The sequence below is a fragment of the Lipotes vexillifer genome, unplaced genomic scaffold (assembly GCF_000442215.2).
Source record: "Lipotes vexillifer unplaced genomic scaffold, Lipotes_vexillifer_v1.1 scaffold150, whole genome shotgun sequence".
Lineage (NCBI taxonomy): Eukaryota > Metazoa > Chordata > Mammalia > Artiodactyla > Lipotidae > Lipotes > Lipotes vexillifer.
Window position 1 is genome coordinate 2,084,902 of NW_006792921.1, and position 15,614 is coordinate 2,100,515.

The following is a 15,614-nucleotide window of genomic DNA, read 5'->3' on the forward strand; positions in this document are numbered from 1 at the left end:
AAAAAAAAAAAAAAAATCACTGGGTATACCACCTGAGAATATTTGTTCCAAACTTTAGGCTGATTTAAAATATAACTAAGCCACAATGTACACACGCACTTTGGGTATACTTAGTGATGTTTTCTACCTTCTGCAAAGGCACCACATATCCACACGTTTGAACTAGTAATTGTCATTACTAAGGAACCAAGACACGATTCTTTTAAAGCCTCCCTTAATTGCCTCAGTACTTTTAAATATTAAGAATCACTTCAGACCAACTAACGTACTCATGCACTTGATCGCAATATTGAAAACCACACAGAAGATCCAGTTTCAAAAGCTTTTACCAAAGAGGAAAACACTCCAGGTATGGGAGCCATCCCCCAAGATGGCTCCCAGTATCTTGCTTTTTGGTCGTCATGTGAGTAAAACCCTCCCCTCCCACACTGTGATCACAAGATAACTTACAAAAACACTGGTTGTATTTTGGAGGATTCTTTTGTTGCTTCACTATGGGTAAAGGAAATAGCCAGTACCAACCTTCAATCCTGTCAGTAGGCCATTTTGGATTCAAATATTCCAGCCCAAGTCATGTTTTCCCTGACTTACATACAACCCTAAGCTTCAGCTAGAAATCGCACAGCTAAGCTGTTTCCAAATTGCTGACCTACAGAAACAGTGAGGTGAAAATTTAACAGTTCTCTAAAATATTTCCTTTTAGAACAAAACCATCCTTAAATCTCTATTTCTAGAAGAAAATTAGCACCTCAACACACACAACATACACACACACAAAATACTCAACATTACCTATTGCATGTTTCAATAAACTAGGTCATTTCGCCCTGTTAATACGTAATACAGATGTCTTCCCCTATTTGTGCTGGTGTTAAATGCTGGGTATTTTAGGGTTGTATTATACCAACTTGATTTACCTTCAAAAGTTAACTTCTTTGTAGAGCTAGACATTTTTAAGACATTAAGAATTATTTTTTCCTAGTAAATCCACAGCCAAATGTAAACAAATTTATAGCCGACAATGGACGCAAAGCTCATCTTCCGTTAGCCATCATTAGTTTGACTTACCTGTGAGATACCTATCAAAACCAAAAGAAATAGTTAGAACAAGTCAACTTTACTCTTTGTCCCCTACTATTTTTCTGGGTTTTCATCATTTCAGGTGAACATTCAAGTAAGAAACTCACTGCTTGCTGTTAAATTTTATCCACCATGTTTAACCCTTTAAGACAACCACCTGATACTAAGCGTATAACGAAACAGAGCTAATTCACATTTGAGAGAAACTAATGACAGATTTTTTCTCAGTGCCTTTTGCATAGCCACTTAAACTTGGTTGGACCACTTTAGCTGGTTAGAATCTGTAATGACTTTTAAAACACCACCAGCAATGTTAAACATACAAGGCAAAGCCAGAAATATGTAGCATTATTCAAACGCTGATATACAGTGTATAAAGAATGGCATTTTATTAGGGACAGCCAATAATGTCCACAGTGCTTTTCTCGTTTGTCTATCCATACTGAAAGGAAAATGGCAATATGCATTGCTTTGTGAAACTGCTTTAGAAATCTAGTGGATGGCAATCCTTTAGACAACTTAATGTTCATAGAACAAGATTCACATTTTATGTGTAAACATTACACCAAGTATTTGAATACAAAAGTATTTATTTTAATAAACTTTATATTTAAAATAGAATTTTAATCTGTCTACTCACAAAACCTAATTCAAAACACGATACATTTCTCTCTAGCTGATCTGATGTTACTCCGTTACAAACAATACTCAATTTGTAATTGTTTTATATTAAGAACCTGTACTAAATGAAGTCTGTTATTTTATCAGAAAACATTTCCCTTTAATCTTAAGAGTGCTTTTTAAAATGAAGGCACCAACAAGAACTACTTTCAGATGGTACAGAATTTCTTATTTCTTGAAGATTCTGTGGTTGACCACTTCTTCATTAGTTACCTGCAGCAAGACACCTTCCTGCCAAAGGAAAAAAAAAGTATCTGAAGAAGTTTATCATGTTTGTCCAAAGAACCTAAATAATTTCAGTGGTGGTCTTAGGATCAAAGAAGACTCACAGGTGCATACAGTAGAATATGCCCTGATTATCACATTCCTGAAAAGGCAATAAAGCCAGGCAATCAATCTCTGATGACATCTAAGAAATGAAACTTCAGCAGCCAACCTACGTCTCTCCTATAGGTTAGGGATTGGGAAAGAATTACCACATTTAAACCTACGTATTTAGAATTGGATACATACAAGATTTATAATGTAGACACTTTTATTCATAAATATAAATTATCTGAAAGTAGATTTAACCATCTTGCCCTACCTTCTCCTTAGCCTGATCCTGATAAGCATGTAAAGCTAGAACCATATCAAAATAACAGAAGAACAAAACGTCTTTATTTTTAATAAAAAAAAATCCCTAGTTCACTCAAAACGCTTGATCCAAGAAATGTGAATACACAAGGGTGTAACGATGGGAAATTTCATGATTCATTCAACTTGCAGCCTAACTTTTACCTACCATTTCACTACCAACACCACTGAAGGAACCAAGAAAAGCTTTATTAATGATCACTTGGCTTGCCTCAGCTGTTGAAATGAAGCACTTTACAGTCTTTGTGGCAGCAGAATATACGTGTCCATGGTTCATATCAATGCTAAAATTCCAGCAGGGAAAAAAATGATATGTTAAGCACCTGAATCTTCATAGAGGGGGAGGGGGATGGGAAAGAAGGAAAAAAAGGGAAAAAAAAACAACCAAAATAATTTAAGTAAATGACAGATTGGAAAACAGGGTTTATAAAATTATTCTCTTGAGTTTATAAATTGTTAAACTCAATTCATAGCTATGTTAAACTACATGAGAACCACTATACTGAAAGACCATTAAAGAGTATTAGTTTATCTTTTGGGGAGGAAAATTAGGAAAGGAAAAGTAAATGAGATCTTACCTAAAGAAGTTTAACTGAAGCTTAGAACTATTTTGCTCTACACCCTCAGCTTTCGTTGGCATCCTTATAAACTACTGTAGTTAAAGCTTTGTAGAAACAGCACAGTTTCTTAAGACTGGCTGAACTTAGTAGCCGTCAAGAGTTCTCTTGTACTAGACCTGTATCCCTGAAGAGTACCTCGCTGGGGTTATTTCCTTTCCTTGCATTGAAGAAGCAGCATCTAAAAGATCTAAAAAGGTGTTTCTCCTTGCAGAGATATCCCTTAAGTTATCTAGATAATTTAATCCTGATGAATTGCAGACAACACACTTGTATCTGACCAGCATTTATCTTACACAAATATAACAACAGCTTTGCAATGGACCTTAATTATACTACCCACTCCTTAACTTATTTAAAATAAAAAGTCTATAATTACACAATTTCCTTTAGAATTATTTTATTAAATCATAAATGTACAACAGCTTCTTAACTCTACACACGCACTTAAATTTTTTTTAAAGGAAAAACGTTATGTCTTATTACACCATGATCCTGGCTAATAGCTTTTCAAAACTTTGAGAAAAATCTTAAAAAAGGTTTCACATGTCACCTGAAACTTACAAATTTAACATTATCAAAGAAGGAATGCTTCTACACTCTTACAAAGACCACTAGAAAGAAACAACAATTAAAAAGCTAAGAAACTGTCTCAAAGGCATTTTTTTTTTTTTACAATCCTTCCTCCACAGTAAGGTAATGTTATTAAATAATCCAATCCATTCACAAAATGGCTCTCTGCATCTGCTCTGGTGTCTTCTGCCATATCACTGCATATTTATGCATGACTGAGATAAGAGTTTCCTTAACATTGTTATTTCGATAACCTGAAGCTGTTCTGTTACCTCTGGGCTCTCATCCTCTCCTATTTATACAGTGAAGCCTGTTTCAACAGAAGTAAAGAGTAAAAAAAAAATAGGTTATGAAATTATCCATCTAACCAGATTTTAAGGAAAGATAACATGATCCTAAAAAGCTTTTAACTCCTGGCAGCTAGGTCTCCCAAGACATTAATAACGTGAAACTTAAAAGCTACTTACCCATGGTAAATAGGAAGAAGCTCAATATCGGCTTCTCCCTCCATAACCCCCACTTCCTCCACTGCCTCCTGGACCATAGTTTCCTAGAATTATTAGAACAAGAGAAAGCAAACTTATTTTGATTTCCCAAGTTCTACAGTTGACTTTATTTTACAGCCATACACTCCCTAAAACATGCAGATCAGAGACCATTACTTGTTTCTATTTAGCCTCGTTAACTCAAGGTTAAATTATCCAGATTCACAGATTTTTCAATTTCTTCCTTTGAACTTGAAAACATTTTACTACTGCTACTCCTTTAGAGGACTCTCTTCCATGATCATTTAAAAGATTTTTAAAGAAAGTATACCCAGCATAAGAAGCATGAGGAATCTATTTCTGTCCCACTAACAACTCTCAACGATGATTTGAATGAAAAGTTCAGATTTACTAAATTAGCTTTCTAAGAGTCATACAAAATTTACACCACTTGCAATATGCTCAGCAATTTTATCTGGCGTTTTCTTAATCAGCCAAAGCCACTGAAAACATCTAATCCACTTCACTAACCCCAAAATATTTTATATCGCTGAACATCCCACCCCCACCACAACAATCCCCCCCCAGTGATGTTACGTTTTTATTTTCCCCAAAATTTACTCTCAATAACACTGTGTATTTGATGGGAAGTGTTACCCAAGCATAAACAAACTTGAAAGTTATCTTTCTTCAAAGTCATGGAACACTTAATATTTTCATCACAAATTTGAAAAATCTAATAAATTACCTCCACCATATGGTCCTCCCATGTTTCTGCTACCACCAAAGTTTCCACTCTTCATTGGACCGTAGTTAGAAGGTTGCTGGTTATAATTTCCAAAATCATTATAATTTCCACTTCCATAATTTCCTGTAAAAAATTTGGAAATTTCTGTACAATAAACCCCATAACACAACCAAATATTAAACCAGTGATACATGCTATGTACTTAAAATTCCCACAGAAACAAATCAGAATAAATGCAAAACACCTATCTACAATTCTACATTTTCTTTTTAAAGGACAACCATCAACAACAATGAAATGAAAAATCTCACGTGTTGAAAATCATTAATTCCAATCCAAATTCCCACATAAAGATGCAGGTGAATTTATTACCTCCTCCATAGTTGTCATAACCACCTCCGTAGCCCCCACCCTGGTTGCCATATCCAGGTCCTCCACCACCATATCCTCCTCTTCCTCCTCCATAACCAGGGCTACCTCCAAAATTGCCACCTATTATAAAATAAGCCTTTAAGTAATTACTTAATATTTTCAATGCCATTTGAACACCCACTTCCAGCTTTCCAAAACATGTATTTTTTAAGTAAGATATTGGTTCTACAAAATCTCTAAAATCCTCAAGGGCAGATTCTGATATCCATCCTTGGTAAACGGTTGGGGGTGGGGAGTGCCTACCCACTAACATCTGGATAAAACCTTTAGAAACAAATACCTGTAATGCCACAGGTCTCCCCTAAAACTAAAGACACATCATGGATTCTCTGGAAGGTATCCTGAAATCCTGTTTATGTTTTGTGTAAGGTTGTAGGTGGGGTGGGGCAGACAAGATGTGTAGACTAATGGAACAAAGTAGAAGTACCACATCTTCCTGCTGGTCCAAAAGATTAAGTTCCCAACTCATGTTTCCTTGTGAATTACCATGTCTCTTAAATAAAATGCCCACCACCCTTCTGAGTAGAAATGGGGGGAGGACCAGAAATTAGCAAACTTGCATGTAATTAAACTTAAACTGGTATTCTCAGATTGCTTGCAGTAAGTACAAAAACTCATCTTTCTCAAACCAAATCAATATTTGGATTTCACAGCAATATTGGAAATAGTGAGACTTATGTGACTCCTAAGTCATGCCTAATGAGGGCAAAACCAGAAATAAGGCCTATTCTTTAGATCAGTTTTAAATGTCTTGTTCCTTTCTATTAAGACATTTGTCAGCAAGTATCACTTTTTTTGTACTTCAACAAAACATATCACTTGATAAATTTAACAGTGGCTCACCACCTTAGCTAGACACAGGAGCACACGAGTATATTTTGAAAAGTTCCTTCGGGGACTTTTGGAACATTATCCTCCTGGACTCATCTTGGTAAGAGCTAAGACAACACAGGGCTCTTATATACATTCCCCTTACATATTGATCTTGCTCATAACCACTTTTCTATACTTTTTCAGGAAAACAGTATACAAAATATCACATCTATCTCCAATTCTCTTGCTTGAAAAACAACAGGACAGCTTTAAACGGCATTCTAAAATTCTCATTTAAAATCTACCCAATTGATTTTTGCAAAAGTACACAAATACCTACAACTATATTTTCCCTTTATAATTTACAACAGGTAAGATGCAAATCAGAATAAAAATCCAAATAACTGAACCATTATCACCTAATCCCTTTACAAAAGGTAAACATTAAGAAAAATTTCATGTTTACACTCAAAAACAGACAACACACAGTGTGATTAAATCTTAAAGACACGTAGAAAAACTGACCTCCAGGTCCTCCTCCATACCCATTATAGCCATCCCCAAATCCACGACCACTTCCATATCCATCTGTTAAGGACAAGGAAAAAAAAGATTATTTTCCTGTGGTTCATGCCACTCAATTCCTTACCCTCCCTTCCTCCACATTATCTATTAGTCTCTATGAATAAGAATTATTAGGAACCCATTCCCCTTAAGCTGTACGCTGGTGTTACTGTGTATTTTATGCTGTATTTTATTGTTAAAAATACACTAAAGTGTGTGATTCAATTTCACCATCAGGATAACTGCCTGATTTGGGGCTTGGACTTGGCAAACCTCCACTTAGGATATTCATTTATAAAAAGGAATGACAATGGACAGGGGCAGTTTTTCTGTTGGCACCCACTACATTAATTCAGATTAACCTACATATAAAGCCCAAAGCAAAAAACAAAGACACAGACCTCTTCAAACCTACACATATAAGCCTCTACAGTATTTCCACCGACTATTCAGGAATACCTCATAAATTTAAGATGGCTGCACTATCTTAACTTTTCCAGAAGCTGAAAACCATAAAGGATCTGTGCAATTATTTGTCCTTGACTATAACTACAGGACTTTTAAAATGTTACCTCTTGCCTAGCCAAATCAGAATATCCCATCAGGACAGAACCTACATTAGAACTTAAGAATAACTTTTTAAAAATTAGGCCAGATTTCCTAGATTCTAATGAAAACTCACTCATAGTTTTCAAGCACGTTCACCCTTCTAAACTTAGAAGGCGGACTTACCAGATCCTCCTCTGAAGTTACTTCCTGGTCCTGGTCCAAAATTTCCACCACCACCGCGAGAATCTCCAAAACCAAAGTTGCCTACAATAAATACCCTGGTTAGTAACAAACACTTATACAAATAAATCTTAAGAAAAAAATGGAATTGAAGTTACCTCCTCTTCCACTTCTAGAACTTTGGACTTCCTGCATTTCTTGTCTAGATAAAGCCTTCCTTACTTCTGCATTATGACCATTGATAGTATGGTATTTCTGCACTGGAATGAAAAGTTCAGAGTCCATTAAATCAGCATCCTATAATATTAGCCAAGTTACAAGTTAAACTTTAACAAAGTTTTAGGTGTTAACGTACTCAAAACTTAAAATGTAAAAGAGCCACACCCCTAGCACTTTTGGACACTTACACACAATCTTATCCACAGGATCATGGTCATCAAAAGTAACAAACCCAAAGCCTCTTTTCTTTCCAGACTGCCTATCGGTAATTATCTCAATGGTATCAATTTTTCCATATTCCTCAAAGTAATCTCTAAGATGATGTTCCTCAGTATCTTCTTTAATTCCACCTACAAACAGCTTCTTCACAGTTACATGAGCCCCTGGCTTTCCAGATTCCTGAAACAGAAAAAATCATCCTGACTGAAGAAACCAAACATGAACGAAGGCACACTATCTGAGTAACATACATGGCTTCTATCCTATGACCAAATACTAAGGGACCTTATGAATAAGAACCTAGTCTTTGAAATAACTTAGTCTAGGAAATTATAAGTACAGAAACCCAACGAAGCTCTATTAAAGAAACAAAAACACTGAGCTAAATACAGATAACTTTGTTCTTTCAAAACTCACTTCCTAATCTTGAGCAAGAGCGAAATGGAATTTTCCTCAAAATTGTTTGAACAAGTTATGTATTTGCTCACCTCTCTTGCAACAGCACGTTTTGGCTCAACCACTCTCCCATCAATTGAATGAGGTCTTGCAGCCATGGCAGCATCAACCTCAGCCATGGATGAAAAAGTTACAAAACCAAATCCTCTTGATCTTTTGCTTGCAGGATCCCTCATTACCTTTAAATCCAAAGGAGTGATGTTACCATTTAATCTCATCACTTACAGCATTTTAAAATTATGAATATGAATTTTAAAGTGATTTCCTCCATGATTCACTCATTTTAAACAGAGAAACCCAACACTTGAAGGACTACTATCCCTAAGCACTTCCACACTTAACGTACCACACAATCTGTAAGTTTTCCCCATTGCTCGTAGTAGTTCCTCAAACTTTCTTCTGTAGTTTCAAAGCTCAAGCCACCAATAAAGAGTTTACGGAATTGTTCCTTTTCTCTCTGCAAAGGAAAACATCATTTCAATTTTTATTTACATTTTCTCTTTGTATGCAGGAAATTAAATTCTTAAATATGAGGTGACCTGCTGGCAGAGTACCTTTTTCCTCTCCAAAGGAACAGTTTCTAAAGTTTTCTGGGGGGGGAAAAAAAAAACTTACATCAAATTTAAACCATATGTTAAACTGCATTAGTTGTGTTACACCAAAAAAAATTGCCTCAGCTGAACTACACAAGTTTCAAAATCGTTAACGCTTGATCTAAATTTACTTCACATTAAATTATTTTAAACAAATCTAGCATAACTTAGTTAAAAAAAAAATTTCTGAAGAAAAAGGAGCAAATCTACTCCCTGGTGACTGAAAAGTTAAGATTCTTATCAAAATCTGCATACAATCCTATAACCCAGAACAGAGAACTTTTAAATATTCCGTTTAAATATAAATTTTTTAAATATAAAAACTGTTGCCTTTTTATAACCAAAAGTTGCCATTTACTTCAGGATTCAGTTATTTGAAAAGTGAGTTTCTCTTCATTGCTCCCTCTGGTGGTGATTCTAATGTAACGCAATTTTCAAAAACCTAGTAGTATTGTTCTCTCCCCATATACCAACTCTCCATTAACAGAATATTTTAAGCGTTCAATATATGTACCAAAATACCCGTAAAATTTACCTCTTCTGACCAAGGCAGAATAACTTTCATAATTAACGGTGTCTAAAACTTAAAAAAGTTTTAACATAGCTAGTTTTTCACATGTAGACAACACAGAAACAATCTGAACCGTTACTGAGCGTAAAAGCAGAAACATAGTAAGACACTGTGATCATCTCACTTTTCAAAGCCAGAAAAATATTTAAATGACCACTATGACTATCCCGTAGCTACAAAGTACTACAATTTACACTTCACCATGTTGAACTTAGTGGTCTTCTGGCAAATTACACAGCATAAACAACTTTCACATGTGAAAAGAAAAAGAGCCTGGGCTAAAAACTCAATCCTTACAAACCAGCAAGCAAATAAGTTGCATTAACAGCTCTGTATTTTGGACTATGAGTTAAGGCAGGCTGGGTCATTGTTTTCAGTTGACTAGGTTAAAAAACTAAGAATATTCAGAAACGAAAGTTAGTCACAATGTCCGTGACCAACTGTTATCAAACAGCATTACAACTTTCAACCCATAGTTCTATGAGTTCCTCTCTCCATGCATGACATTCTCCCAACAGCTCAGAAAATACAGCGATAAGCAATTCAGTTTTTTCCCTATATAGTTAACTTTTCAGGATTCTGAAAATTTTGAAAACAAATTATCAAACTAGCTCCTGAGACACTTGAAAAACAATTATAGAAGTTACTTAGCATACTGATATTTGGACTCGTAAGCTAATTTTATTTACTCCAAATATTGTCAGTTAACAGGCCTTTTAAAACCCAAATAAATTAAATAGATTAAAAAAATACATCTACAACAACTTTTACAAATCACTAACAAAGGCAAAAACTCATTACTTACCTCATTTTCCAAACTTACCCGCTGTCCACTATCGATTACAAACAAAGTTATTTTATAAGCGTGCTTAGGGTCAACGAAAATACCCAGGTAGACCCCCTTCGCTTGAGACCTTATGCTTATCAATGTAATCATCAACCATGATTGCAAACATAAACGAGAAAAGCAAGTGACAAAGTTCAAAAACATAGCGGCCCAGCCTAAAAGTTTTGTATATAGCAATACACGCATTGAAGGACTGAGCCATGTTTTAACCAGAGTACAACTATAAAAGTCATTTTTATTTCATTTTCATCATGATTTCTAACTTACCACTAATAAATACCTGTGGTATTACCCAGTAGATTAAATTTCCCAGTAAAAATAATATTTAAAATACAAATACTACGTTTCAAAGAGAATCCTTCAGGAAAATAAAGGATTCTGAACCGAATACCGCCCCCCACACACCTCCTTCCCCCACGGCCTCCCACATAGTCGGTAGTAAGCTGATGGCTCTAAATCTGATTCTTCATTTCTAAAGTTTCCTACGATTCAACTGCCTTTTTAATTACTGCAAACCCAGATAAAACCGTTACTCAAATAAACAAGGGCTAGAAAACAAAATGTGGTCTTCATACTACCGCTCGCCTTAAACCGGGCCCGACACCCTATACGGTTTTACCTCCTAAGCCTTGCGAACCCGCCCTGGAGAACGCCGCCCCCTCCCCCGCCCTTCGGTGCGGCTCCTGAACGCAATGGCGCCATTTCATCGAGGGGAAGGGAGCGAGCCTCTAATGAGGTGCGCAAGACTTTAAAGACCCGAGCTCACAAGACACTAGGAGTCCACCTCGAAACGGCATGAAAACAGTCCGGGGAAAAAAATAGTTAACCACTTCCATTCTTTGTTAAAAGAGTCAAACTAGTTGAACTTAGAGAGTTAAAAGGAAAACACTGCGAGGAAGGAGAGAAATGAAAATGGCGGCCGCTAAATCCGGTTCCCGGGAGGGGGGAGGGGAAGCTCCGCAGTCCCGCTCGCGAGGACCCGAAGCCCGCCGAAACGCTCAAGCGCGGAGACGCCGGGGCCCCCAAACCAGCGTGCTATAAAAAGGGAGTAAGAATTCCTGCCTCCATGCCCCATTTTCACTAAAGTGGGGCTGCGTCCGCCATGTGGAAGCTCCCCATCCCCCACCCCCAGCAAAGGGAAATGGCGCCGGGAGACTGAGGGTGGGGAAAGCGCTGTACAATCAGGCCTCCACTAACGACCCCTCTTCAAAAACATCCAGAGACCAGCCGCTTCTGAAATGGCCCAATTTCGCTGCCGCTCTCCCACGGAGGCGGATGGCCGACTTCCAATGAGGCGCCAACGGCCTCGCCATGCCCTTTCCAACAACTCATTGATTTCAAACCCGTTACCTCCATCGCGGACTCAGTCGCTTCAGCCCGATTTCCCGCAGCCGAGCGAGATGAGAGAGATCTCCGCGGACGAACACGAACCGGACTCGTCCTGGCGCTGTAGTGAGAACTGCCGCTGGTCGAGAAACTACACCGCTAGGAGGACCTCCACTCTGGACCCGGCGCTGCTGCTACTGCCGCTAGAGCCGCTGCCGCCGCTTTTCTAGAACCTTCCCCCCGACTAACGCGTCCTCCCCTACGTCAGGCCGTTGCGTAAACGCCCTAACCGCCGCCAATGGCGGGAACGCTCTAAGACCTCCTTGCGCCAAGTACGTGCCCCTCCCCCTTGCGGCCAGTAGTGGTGCTTGACGTCAGTTGCGTAAAAGAGCTCTGTGAATTGTGGAAGGCTCGAGTTCTGCGTATTTGACTCTCGGAACTGGGTCCAGCCCCCGCCTTAGCGCAGGGCAGGTGAGAAATGGTCGCGCATTTTGAAATTAACGCTGTTGGGAGGAGCTTAATCTTCAGCCCAGAGGTCCAGCCCCCTCAACCCCGGAGGTGGTCCTTATAGCAAAGCTTTGATAATCTCCCCCAACCCCCGTCTTAAAAAGAACCTAGTAGCCTTCTCTACTGCCTTTTCCCTCCCCCACCCTTCCTCCTCTGCGAGGAGGACCGACTCGGCCCCTTCCGGAAACACCCTAAGCGACTTCTAGTCAAAAAATTACACTTCACGCTCCACCAACCTAACCCTGTCCAACGCTTTTGGGGTCGACCTCGCGGGTAGTCGAAAGGAGCGCTCGTTTTTATTTCCCGATTTCCGCCCCCCCCCCACCTATCCCCAGCGTTCGGAGGCACCCAACCCCAGGGGCAAGGAAGTGGGCGGAGTCCTGTTTTGGCGCCAGCCACTACTGCTGCAAAGCAGGAAAAACCTCTGCCGAGGCTTCGGTCACGGCCCTCACCCCCCCCCCCAACCTCCCCTCTCCCTCCCCTCCCTCCGGGGACCACCAGGCGCCACGCCACGAACCCCCGCCCCTCGCGGCCGCCGGGCGTGGGCGGTGCCACCTTCCCCTCCCCCCGGCGGCGGCCCCGCGCGCAGCTCCCCAGCCCCCTCCCCTTCGGATGTGGCTGGAGCTTGAGGCGCGCAGGGCCGGAGACGGTGCAGACCCGGGACCCGGAGCAGCTCGGAGGCGGTGAAGTCGGTGTCTTTCTTTTTCTTTAGCTTTAACTCGGTGGTGTTGCTTAAGATACCATATGCGCCCCAGAGGCCCCCAGTTCCCCCGCTCCCCATCCCTTCCCCGCCCGACCCTGAATCAGGAGCTGGTGGGAAGGAAAGGAGAGGCGAACAGAGACCCCCGCGGCGGGCCTGGCGCTGGGCCGACGTCTGTAGTTGGTTTAGGGGACGAGACTCCTCCCCAAGGTTGAAAGCTGTGGCGACAACTGCCTTATTTCTAGACAAAGCGCATTTCTTTCTCCCCTCCCCCATCCCGGATCAAGAAGAGGGGCTCTCCTTCCCCTCCCGGCCTCGGTCGGCGACTTGGGCCTCCAGGGAGGGCGGTGCATTCTCCCGTATCCGCGCGGCCAGATGTCCGGAGGCTGCGGCGGGCGCTCCGTTACGTGGCCGCCGCCTGGTCGGGGGAGGCGCGGGCCCCGTGGCGCAGTGCCCTTGAGCCCCCGCGCCGCGGCCTTTGTTTCTCCCCGCGGGTGCGCTGACCACGAGGCCCGCGCTCCCGAGGGGGGGAGGGGGCGGGGCGGGGCGGGGGCCGGGCGCTAAGGCCTTGTTAAGCCGGGTGGGGCAGGGGCTTGAGGGGAGCGGATGAAAGTGCAGAAAAGAAGTGATTTGGTTTCAAAAGTGGCACGAAATGGGACTAGAACATCTCGGTGTGTTTTTCCTTTAATTTTTTAACTAGTGATTGGAAAGGGAGGGTTGCTAAGAAGAAACCAGGTTGGGATTACATTACATAGGCGACTCTTTGGACTGTTAAGTGTAGAGGAGAAATTCACAGTAATTGGTTATTGTGATCGTTTGGGCAGTCGTTTGATTTTGAACCAAACTATTTGGCCATTTTTAAAAAAATTCTGACTATGGTTATAAGTGGGATTTGGATTGGGAAAAAAAAATTGTCTATTTTTTACCCTGTAAAGCTTTCTCGGGTACTAACGTGCCCGGTAAGGTTATCTAGGTACACTTGGTTACAACACTGATATACTCTTAGGCATGTATCACTAGTTTGTGCAGAATCTCAAAACTGCTTCTTTGTGGATATGTATACATGTTTGATAACGTGAGTTACCTAGGTGGGGGTTGGAATCCAAACAAAACTTATGTTTAGCTACTTTTTTGTGTCTTGCAAACTTTTTTAACTGTTATGCATTTTTCTAGTAATAGCTCTTCAAGTCTGCAATAAAAAATGGCGTCCAATAAAACTACATTGGTAAGTTAATGACAACCTAAAATATTTAAGGATCTAACACAAACTTTTTCTTCAAAAATTATAACTTTGCATCTCTGTGGTTGAGAAATTTACATCCATATATAGTTTCCAGCCCCTTCTCTCCCCACTGTTACTATGGGGAGAGTTAGGATCAAAAAGGAAATTACTACATTGAGATATTTATTGACTTGGCTTAATAGTGTCTTGATTCGTTTAGAGAAACCTAATCTTGGGAGAGTAGCAGGAAATAAATTTTTACCAAGTATTCTTATCTTGAAATAAAGATACAAAAACTTATGTGATCTGGAAGAATGTTATAAGCATACACAGACAAAGCAATAAAGCCCTTGTTGATTGGCATACTATTCTCTAAATCACTACTGAATTCTAGGGAAAGCAGGTATTTTCATCATTGCCCTTGTACACTTAGATGGAGACAAAAGTCATTGAATGTTTCGAATTGTTTTGGTCACCGTCATATTTCAAACTTGCTTATTCTAAAATACAGAAGGGTCTTAAATTTAAATCATTGCAGTGTGGTTTTTTTAATACACGACATGAGAAAACATCACACATATATCCAGGAAAGAGAGGAAACTAGATCTTCTGCATCTTTTGAGCAATTGTTTTTTCTCTCCAGCAGGTTCTTAAACCCACAGTTTGCATTCTTAGGCTTCATTAAAACTTCTGTAAACCTGTAGACATGTATGTATTCAGCCATGTCAACTTTGGAGTTTTAACATAGTCATTGGAATATTCACATAAAAATCACGAAATTCAAAGTTATGGTTCCCACGGTATTTAATTCTAACACATTGTGTTAATAACAATTGCAAGTATATAAAGGTGAGTGTAAACATCTAAATAAAGCAAAATGGTTTTGGTTTGTGTATTCTCCCCTTGAGTTTCGCAATATAAAGGGCACGTTGGTGATTTTTAATTTGTTTCATCATTAGATTGCACTTTAAAGTCAAACATCCTGAGAAACATTTAAATATAAAGCCTGTCTGGTGGCATAATTTATTCCCATCAAAGCCATCAATGGAAAAAGCACAAAGCATAATCTGCTTCCTCAGGATTGAACTGTCCTTCAAATTTCATAATCAGTAAACCAAAATGTAGATAATTAAATTGGCTTTACAATCACCAGTATCAAAAGTATTGGATGGGAAACGAAATAGCTGTCCCTGAGACTGTGAGGATGAGTATAGATACAGAAAGCAAATAGATGCTTCTATTAAAATTAAGTTGCTTTGCATACAGTTTGATAGTCTTCAGAATCTACCTAACTTGGCATTTTAAAATAATTTTGTTAGTGTTGTGAGATAATGTGTGCCATAATTTAAATGGGAAAGTGGGTGGATTTTCTTTTAAAAAGAAAAGGATGAGCATTTGAAACTAGTTTATGGGTGCCATAGTAGTAAGTACTTTATTTCTTTGACCAAATTTTTTTTAGCTTTCATTTTCTGTGTTTATTTTTGTTTTACTGTTTACTCTGTTAGCCTCTTAGTTTCATGGACATACTTTTTTTGTTTTTCATTTAGGGTCAGTGTCTGACAAGCTTTGGTCTGTACCAGTTTTTCTTCACTCTTT

General features: G+C 39.5%; 2 protein-coding genes across 3 annotated transcripts in view; one reads left to right on the forward strand and one right to left on the reverse strand.

Moving 5' to 3' along the window:
- Positions 1-3,397: 3,397 nt before the first annotated feature.
- HNRNPA2B1 (heterogeneous nuclear ribonucleoprotein A2/B1) lies at positions 3,398-11,835 on the reverse strand. 2 transcript variants are annotated; one of them, XM_007466069.1, is made up of 12 exons: positions 11,614-11,835; positions 8,807-8,842; positions 8,599-8,709; positions 8,285-8,431; positions 7,766-7,976; positions 7,517-7,618; positions 7,362-7,442; positions 6,591-6,653; positions 5,193-5,312; positions 4,821-4,943; positions 4,055-4,137; positions 3,398-3,897 (listed from the first exon to the last, which is right to left on the reverse strand). In XM_007466069.1, the coding sequence occupies exons 1-11, from the start codon at positions 11,617-11,619 to the stop codon at positions 4,076-4,078; spliced, it is 1,062 nt and encodes a 353-aa protein (XP_007466131.1). In that variant the 5' UTR covers positions 11,620-11,835; the 3' UTR covers positions 3,398-3,897; positions 4,055-4,075. The 2 variants fall into 2 exon arrangements, with proteins under 2 accessions (XP_007466131.1, XP_007466132.1); XM_007466070.1 differs by lacking the exon at positions 8,807-8,842 and having other exon boundaries at positions 11,614-11,774.
- Positions 11,836-12,707: 872 nt separating this feature from the next.
- CBX3 (chromobox 3) overlaps positions 12,708-15,614 on the forward strand; it is a 10,441-nt gene continuing 7,534 nt past the window's right edge. Inside the window, exons 1-2 of the mRNA XM_007466071.1 lie at positions 12,708-12,784; positions 13,970-14,021. Coding sequence (XP_007466133.1) covers positions 13,998-14,021 — 24 coding nt within the window. The 5' untranslated portion in view covers positions 12,708-12,784; positions 13,970-13,997. The remainder of the gene's footprint in view (positions 12,785-13,969; positions 14,022-15,614) is intronic.